This window comes from Pocillopora verrucosa, chromosome 11, assembly GCF_036669915.1.
Source record: "Pocillopora verrucosa isolate sample1 chromosome 11, ASM3666991v2, whole genome shotgun sequence".
In the NCBI taxonomy this organism is placed as follows: domain Eukaryota; kingdom Metazoa; phylum Cnidaria; class Anthozoa; order Scleractinia; family Pocilloporidae; genus Pocillopora; species Pocillopora verrucosa.
Genome location: NC_089322.1, coordinates 14,185,734 through 14,194,677, shown reverse-complemented (window position 1 = coordinate 14,194,677; position 8,944 = coordinate 14,185,734). Strand labels below are relative to the sequence as shown.

The following is an 8,944-nucleotide window of genomic DNA, read 5'->3' as shown; positions in this document are numbered from 1 at the left end:
GACAGTTCTTCGCAATTTGGTAGAGATAGCTTTGGTTAATTTCGTCTTCTTGATCATTCGCTTAGTGGTGTACGCTGAGTACCACAGAGATGAGTCTATCTTTATTGCAAAGAATATCATATCAATAGTTTTGTCCATTTTGGAAATTAATGCACATTGTGAAACGCATTCCGTCAGATTTTGGTCTGAGTTATGTAAAAGTTGTTTTGGACTGAGAGTGGTCTAAAATGGCAAGCAGTGTTTGTTGTCATTATTTACACAGAGCGAAATCGGTTTAGAGACAACTTTGTGAAAACTGCTTAGACATTATTTAGTTATCAATATTGTTATTGTAGTAATTTTTTACTATTGTATCGCTGTATGATGGTAGACATTCCGAAAATCGCTTGGTGTAATAATAGACGATAAACTCGATTTGCATAGTCACATCGAAAAATTAACCAAAAAGATCGCCTCTGGTATCGGGGCCCTAAAGCGAATTAGGCACCTGATCCCAGCATCAACCTTACATCTCGTTTACCAAGCCTTAGTAAAACCTCACTTTGATTACTGTGACATTGTTTGGGGTAACTGTGGGAAAACGCTACGAGACAAACTGCAGAAATTGCAGAATAGAGCAGCCCGTGTGTTGACATTCTCTAACTATGATGTTGATGAAACTGAGCTACTCGAGTTTTTAAGGTGGAAAAATCTTGCACGCCAGCAGGAAATTCACAAGGCCACCATGATGTTTAGATGTCTGTACGGGCTAGCTCCAGAGTATCTGTGTTCAAAGTTTACGTGACGTGACTCTGCTTATGAACTCAGGGACTCTGAAAATAAGCTCAATGTTCCATTACCGCGCACTAATTATTACCGAAAAAGCTTTAGCTACAATGGCGCCACATTATGGAACAGTCTACCATGCGATAAAAGGAACACAGAGTCTCTGGGGGTATTTAAACGTAAGATCAATGACATTCTTTAAGTCTAACGCACGGCACTCACGGAAAACAGCTTTTAGTGTTATAGTATATAGTTTGAGTTTTAAATATTCTAGCGTATGTGATATGTATTTTTTAGGCTGATGAATTGACCGTGTTTAAATAAAAATGAAATGAAATGGAAATGAAATAAGTGATATCTCATGCATGATTAATGTGTGCGGCGCTTCTAAAGCCGAGGTCAAATACAAGGTAGCGTTGTAAGTTTTAAAAAAAATCTTACAAGTTTTGCTACTTTATACTCTTTTACTACTTTTTAAGGTTTAAATTTACTGTAACATAAGATATATGATTTCATATCTGTCGAGAAATTAAGACTATATCAGACTCTTGATCTGCAACTGAATGTGTAATCATGGAAATTATTAAACAGCGTCACCCAAAGCGATCACTAAACTACGGTGACGTACATTAAGGACTGTGTTTCTAACAGTGTTCAAATATTTAATTTTAACATGGTGACCCAGAAACTAAAAAGACAGCCATCTCAGTGGGTGATAATCAATAAATTTAGTCTTTAGACTTTGTATACGAATTATGAAATCACTTACAAACTTACACCTTTGACTTTGCCTGCCAAGAACTATTACGAAGGCACGGTAAACTATTGATTCGAACTGCGAAAGATTACGCACAAAACTTCAATGTTGTTGTTGGGGAGTTCATATTCAACTAAAAGTTAGTGTTCAAAGGCAAAAGTTTATTTTTCAGAATGTTTTTTAAAATTCTTGTCCTATGAGACACGAGAGATTTTTTCTAGAATTCTCCAAATTAAATCGTTCAATTCATATAAAGAACGGCAATTTTGTTTTTTCTCGAGTGGAAGGCTAAAAAGTTCGAATTTGATTTCCTTAAACAATCGAAAACGATGGAAAGGCAGCCATGATTAGATACAAATTTTATATCCTATGTAATTCAGGGGAGTCGCTTAACTCGACAGTTGCTCTTATTACGTCACTTACCGAAAGCTATCAGGTTTTTTATTTGTATTTGTTCACATCCGCTTTTCTCGGAAAAGATTACTTCATTGTCTTACGCTTTCTTAGAAACAACGTTCTTGAATTATGCTTATGAAAAAGTTTATTTCGATGCAACAGCAGTAACTTTGTTATAGGAGCTTCTGAAGGCGAAACTCATCGTTGAAGTGCCTTAAAAGATTATCTTTATTATGGCCTCTTGGTTGGTCTGCGTTGGGCGATTCCTTTTCTTTGGCTTGTTAGGCCTCCAGGCCTACTCGCTAGCTTCGTATCCTGCCGAGTACGAAAGCGAAGATGATTTCTATGGACTAGTCCTCCTGTACGGTCCCGCAATGTGTCTTTGGCTTTATATCATGTGGGACGACAAACATTTACCATGGTTATTTGCTGTCTGGATATGCTATATCTTAGGTTTCGTGATCTTCATCCTTATCATATTTGGAGGCGACAAACCGATTGAAGATAAGCTCGACAAAGCGAAATTCTTCGGTCCAAACAATCTAAAGATGACACTTTGCCTTGCCCCAGTGATTCTGTTGTTGCTTTTGAGTACTGGAACAGATTCTAACCGCTATAGAGATCAAATCTGGCAGATATCCCTACGAATGGCTCTGGATCTCTTCGATGGAGTTGAAATGCTGGAAGTTATCATCGAAGAAAACGAAGTTAGCCATGGTGTTCCAAAGTCCTTTGAAAAAGCCATACTCGCTTTTGTCTGTATCAGTTTTATGTTGTCCCCATTGCAACTGGTTGAGATAAAGTTAAGAACTTCCAATAGGTGGGGATTTCTACGTAGATGTAGAGAAGGTTTGCGAACAGCACTACAGATCATCTGTGTTAATTGTGTGTTTTTGGGGCTTCGCATGTATCTATGGCGGGGCTTCGGAAAAGATGCCTCTATTTTTATCGCTAAAAATGCTATTGTAATTTGCCTAGGCCTTTTCGAGGTATGTTCAATCGGTAAATGTTGTGGTTGTGACGATTATTGAGCATAATTTTACATAGAATCGGCCAGTCATCGGTATAAACTTGACAATCTTTCTGGGAAAACCATGGACAAATTTGAAATAACTATCGTGAGCGTTTAATTAGAAGCAAACATCTTTAAATGATTTCAGTTTTATCTTATACTCTCTTCCTAACATTAGTCTTGGATTTAAGATAGAACTTGACTCGTTTTGGATTTGTTCTTTGGACCAGATGTCTTGACGATGACCCTTTGCCTAACTCCGCTCCTTTTGTTGCTGTTGCGTAACACATTTGAAACGAATAGTAAAGACAGATAGTTCTTATTAAGACTGGCCTTCCAAATAACATTAGATCTATTAAAGTTCACACGGCAACCAGGTGGACAATCAGACATAGTTTGAAGCTACACTGGTTTGCAGATTTAATGAATGTAACCGAATAAGTTACAATTCATAGACCCAACGTTTCGACACTCCTGTCTAGTGCCTTCATCAGGGGTGATCTAAACGCTGCAACAAGAGGTCCTTTTATATGATCACTAATTAGCGGCCTTTTTTCTGACGAGGTGTAAATAGGCGTCAGGAAGCAGACCGCCATCGTCACGATTTAAAGGAGCGTGGGCGGAGTTAATGTGCCAAGCCTCCAAACAAAGGCGCTGGTGGTAACGCCGATTAGTAGTGATAATTTTAGAATTATCCCACCCAATTGTATGGTTGGTTAGGCAAGTATGCTCCGATAAAGCTGAATTTTCCTTTTTGCAAAGAAAAACCGCTTTTTGGTGCTCTTTTAACCGTGTACCAAACTGGCGTTTGGTCTGTCCGATGTATTCGTTATCACAGTCATTGCAAGGAATAGAATAAATGGCGTCGGTTCGTTGTTCTTTCGTGACAGGATCCTTAGGTTTGGCGAAAATATGCCCCAAAGTCTGAAAAGGTTTTTGAGCAACTTTAACGTTGTGGCTATTCAAAATTCTCTTGATGGGTTCAGTAACACCCTGTATGTAAGGAATAACAGCAAAACCAGTCGCTGGTTCCCTTTCATCAAGAGCGTTACTATTTGTAACTGGTTTTTGGCAGTTACGGAGAAAAGTTTTTGTATAGCCATTTGCCTTTAGGACATTGGAAACATATTTCCTCTCCTCAGCCTTCAAATCGAGTGATGATGGTAGACAATCAGCCCTCCTAAGTAAAGTTTTGGCTACAGACTTTTTATGGCAAATAGGATGGTGAGAATCGAAAGCGAGGTATTTGTCGGTGTGGGTGGGTTTACGATAGACACTTGTCTCTAAATTACCCTGAACCCCTCTAGACACATTTAAATCAAGAAAGGGCAAATGTCTATCCTTTTCACGTTCAAGGGTGAATTGGATCGACGGCTCTACTGAATTCAAATGCGACAAGAGGCGCTCCGCTTCATTTCCGGATACCGCAGAAATAACATCATCGACATATCGTTTCCAGAAAAAGGGTTTAACCGGTGAAGTGGCTAAGGCCCTTTTTTCCACGTCTTCCATTACCATGTTAGCAATGACAGCAGAAACAGGCGAACCCATAGCTGTACCAAAATTGATAGTATGTGCCGTTATATGTAAATTGCGTGGTTTTGAGGCAAAAAGACAGCAGATGAATAATATCCTCCACAGGCAAAGAAGTTCTTTGTCCTAGAGAAGCATCTTCTCTGAGTCTTTCCTCCGCAACCTTAACGGCAAGATCAATTGGGATTTTAGTGAAGAGCGAAACAACGAAAGATACTAATTCTTCACAAGCGTCAAGAGTTTTATCTCTTATGAAATCCGTAAATTCGCAGGAATTTTTCACAGTGTAATCAGTATTCCCAACAACAGGCGACAAAATTCTCGCAAGATAACCAGAAATTGCATAAGTCGGAGAATTAACAAAAGAGACAATGGGTCTCAAAGGAATTCCCGGTTTATGAATTTTAGGTAAGCCATAAAAACGTGGACATAAGCCGTCACTACTGTATAACATTTTGTACGTAGAGTCACTAATTCTGCCAGCTTTTTTCAAATCAAGCAACATTTTGTTTAACTTTCTTTGAGTTTTACTGGTTGGATCAGAGTTTAAGACAGCATACGTACTCTTGTCATTGAGCAGAGACAAAGCTTTGTCGTGATATTGCTGTTTGTCCATAACCACAACACAATTACCCTTGTCAGCAGATAATACGAGCCTGTCCGGATCCTTTTTGAGAGTTATAAGCGCATTGAAAACATCCTTTTGAATGTTTTTGGGAGGAGGTTTAGCACGCCTGAGTACGCTACTTACTTCTGCTCTTACCAAATGCCTACGATCGTCGTCGAGTTGAGAGATACTCTCCTCAACAGCGGCGACAATTTCGGCGGTCGGTATTTTGCGAGGAGCAATAGCAAACTTTAGACCCTTCTCTAAACCACTCCGTTCCAGCGCGGATAATTCCTTGGAGGAAAGGTTCATGACCCATGAGTGGGTGGGAGGATTCTAAAATTATCACTACTAATCGGCGTTACCACCAGCGCCTTTGTTTGGAGGCTTGGCACATTAACTCCGCCCACGCTCCTTTAAATCGTGACGATGGCGGTCTGCTTCCTGACGCCTATTTACACCTCGTCAGAAAAAAAGGCCGCTAATTAGTGATCATATAAAAGGACCTCTTGTTGCAGCGTTTAGATCACCCCTGATGAAGGCACTAGACAGGAGTGTCGAAACGTTGGGTCTATGAATTGTAACTTCTTCGGTTACATTCATTAAATCTGCAAACCAGTGTAGCTTCAAACTATGTCTGAACATTAGATCTCTTCGACGGAACTGAAATGCTGCAAGTCATTCTGGAGGGAAATGAAGTTGGCATTCCCAAGCGCTTTGAGGCAGCTTTCATTGCCTTCGTCTGCATAAGTTTTGTTCTTTCGCATTTTCAATTACAGGAGAACAGGATTTCGGACAATTATATTTACAAATACACAGCCATCATCCGTATCATCCTTCAGCTTTTACTCGGTAATTTTGCGGTAATTGTGCCTTCGTTTGGCTCTGTTCTTTACGTTCAAGAGAGATACGTCAATTTTCATCTCCAAAAATGGTTTTTGGATCAATCATGGGATTTTGGAGATTTTTCAGTGTTGTAAGGATTAATTAGGAAGTGTAGGAACCAGGAAAGACCTGAATCAAAAGCGCGATCGCATATTCGACAACTTTAAGCTCCTTCGCAAAGTTGTGTATTTTTCTAGTTTGTTTATCCTTTAGCCGTTCGTCGGAGTCGGATTATAAATAATTTTTTTTTTTTAACATAATCGCGTGAGTGTGCCTGATTTGCGGTTTATTGTGTCACTTTACGTAAACAAGAGAAGGGAGAGGGTGGGGAGAATGGTGACATTGGCACCTTCTTTGTATGTTTACCTAAAACAACGGCCCCTATCCCCTCCCCCTTCGCTCCCGCCAAAGCCTTTTACAGGAAACAGATTTGCTATTTTTTTATGTTTTCACTGAGCCCCGCTGAGTTTTCAGAAAGCCTGACCACTTCTGGGTTGCTTAAAATGCTTCAAATATCTCTCGAAGGGTTGAATACATCAGCCAGCTAAAGTGGTTAGCCAGTGAACCTTCAGGCTCTCAGAAAAAAAGTTGTCTCTCAGGAGTTGTAAATTGATTGATTGGTTGAAAACATTATTTAAAATTCCTTCGGCATAGTTTACAAGTAAAACATCTAATTCTGTTTAGCTAATATAACTAATAAAATAAGATAAATCTAAATGTCCTGTGGGTAACGTCATGCCTCAGCTGTGATAAATTTAATTAAAGAAGCTTCATAACCCATATCTTGGGATAGGCTGTTAATCTTCCACACCTCAGCACCTTTGTAAGAGAAGCTTCTTTATAAATAATTGGTGCGGTGCTCCAAGTCATGGTGTTTTAAAACTTGAGAAATTTTGTTTGATATTGCTCAAAACAAAATATAAATCAACCGGATCCCTAATGAGCATTCTCTTTAAAACTCCAGTTTTCCTTTTACCTACAATTTCTTTCGTTTGTATTCTCATACTTTTCGTGACAAAGATAGTTTTTCTTTGAAACAGATTAATGATATTGTTCATCAACTGATACAAGACGTCAAGTTCTCTTGAAAAGAGGGATCCTCACAGAACTTCTTTGCATTAATGTGAATTTATTCACATGTGTAATACATTGTCCTATTCGTGACTGATACATGATGAATATAGTTCCATTATTCACAAGGAGAAAAAAAATTGAGGCAAAGTCTTCTATGTACACCTGATACAAAAATTAGCTTCCAAGTCTGCGCAATTCACAAGCCCTTGAGTTCAAATATTCTTTCTATCACATGCCTACGACTGGATACAACACAATAAATTTATCTCTATAAGATATATTTGAGATACATGAAAAAAGTAATTGTAAGCTTTCTGTACAGTTTGCAGAACCGAAAAAATAAAACTTTAAAGGAAATAAAAATAGTCTACTCGTATCAGAGTACAGGAGACTGAATAAAATGGGAATTGTATAAGATATATCTTAGATACATTAAAAAATTAATTTTAGCTTTATGTACAGTTTGCACAGCCGAAAAAGTAAAACTGTAGAGGAAATGAAAAACAGTCTACTTCTATTAGGTTACAGGGGACTAATTAAAGTGGCAATTTGTTGCTTGCAAAATGTGATATAAAAATAAAAGTGAATTTTGAGATCTTAACATGAAATCGAGGAGCTACAAAAATATACCTATTCTAAACTACTAGGTCTTCTTGTTTGGCCCGATGTAAACGGAGTAGATTACAAATTTCCAAAATGGAAAGTACTATTGCTATGCCATTCTTGGCAATGAAGATCGACTCGTCTTTGCCAAACATAAAGAACACCACCGCACGAATAACCAAGAATGGTAGATTTACGAAAGCTATTTGAACAATATTGCGGCATAATGCGGTACGGATACGAATTTCCGGCCCCTCTTCGGTAAGTTTGATTTCTACCATTTGCCAAGGAGATTCCAATATACTGAGGCAAGCTAACACGATCATTGCTGTACTGAAAGCTTTGGGTATTCCAAATTCGTGCTCTCTTTCTTCTAACACGATATCTATCATCTCGATTCCATCGAACAGATCGACGGCCATGGGAAAACACACGGCGGGGCTTGGAAACAATCTCTCTTTCTTCGTCGTCTGAATCATCGAGATCGCCTGTGCAACAGTAGTAGCAGAAGTGGTGTAATGCACAGAACCATCTTCAATACATTTGGTCCTAAAAACTCGGTCTTGTCGATTCTATCTCCGACTTTTTCAAATACCATTGCGATGTTTAGAACCAAAGCCATAATATACAGGCCCCAAATTCGAAAGAGGCAACCAAGGTACAGCGCTTTGAAAATTAGAAGAAGAACCCAAACAAAGACTGCTGGGCCAAAGGAAAAGGCCATAAAATACCAATTGGATGTGCCTTCATACTTCCCGAGGTAAGCAGATAAAAGCATGCTCTGTGTAATCATCAGACAAAAGAAAGCCAATCGTCTAAGCCATATTGTAAACGAAGCCATTATTTTATGTATGAAAGCTGTCTGAAACTGGAAGAGGCAAATTGTACTGACTAATGCAATAGGAATTGATACCGTATATTTGCATGAAAAATTAAGCAGCGAATGAAATAACGCCACAACGATCTTGATCAAATGATGCTAATAGGAATAACCCGAATATTTCAGAAGGTCACATGCAAAGACTGATTCCATAAGTAATTTGGTCACTGCTGGGGACTTGATATTCCTACGTAACTTCTTTAATCTGCAGTTCTGTTTCTTTATAATTGTTATTTATTTCCTTTTCTTTTTTTCACTCTCTCTCAATAAAAAAAAAAACTCTAAAGATTTTAAACTAAGGAGGTTTTTTCTAGAAAAATTAATTCGCTGAAAATCTGAACCTGTCAAAATAACCATTTCCGAGAAACCTTGCCAGGTGACATATGGAGTTTCTAAGAAAAATGTCGCATAACAATGATTAGGGGATTCCCC

General features: G+C 38.5%; 2 protein-coding genes and 1 pseudogene across 2 annotated transcripts in view; 2 read left to right on the top strand and 1 right to left on the bottom strand.

Annotated features, from left to right (window-relative positions):
- The window catches only part of LOC131794511 (uncharacterized), a 2,441-nt gene extending 980 nt beyond the window's left edge, over positions 1-1,461 (top strand). Inside the window, exon 1 of the mRNA XM_066158662.1 lies at positions 1-1,461. This exon is cut by the window's left edge and continues 980 nt beyond it. Within this exon, the coding sequence (XP_066014759.1) occupies positions 1-226 (226 nt within the window). The 3' untranslated portion in view covers positions 227-1,461.
- LOC136277043 (uncharacterized) overlaps positions 1-8,572 on the bottom strand; it is a 20,375-nt pseudogene extending 11,803 nt beyond the window's left edge.
- LOC131793121 (uncharacterized) lies at positions 1,991-3,048 on the top strand. The gene has a single exon (XM_066158668.1). The coding sequence runs from the start codon at positions 2,152-2,154 to the stop codon at positions 2,947-2,949; it is 798 nt and encodes a 265-aa protein (XP_066014765.1). The 5' UTR covers positions 1,991-2,151; the 3' UTR covers positions 2,950-3,048.
- Positions 8,573-8,944: the final 372 nt, after the last annotated feature.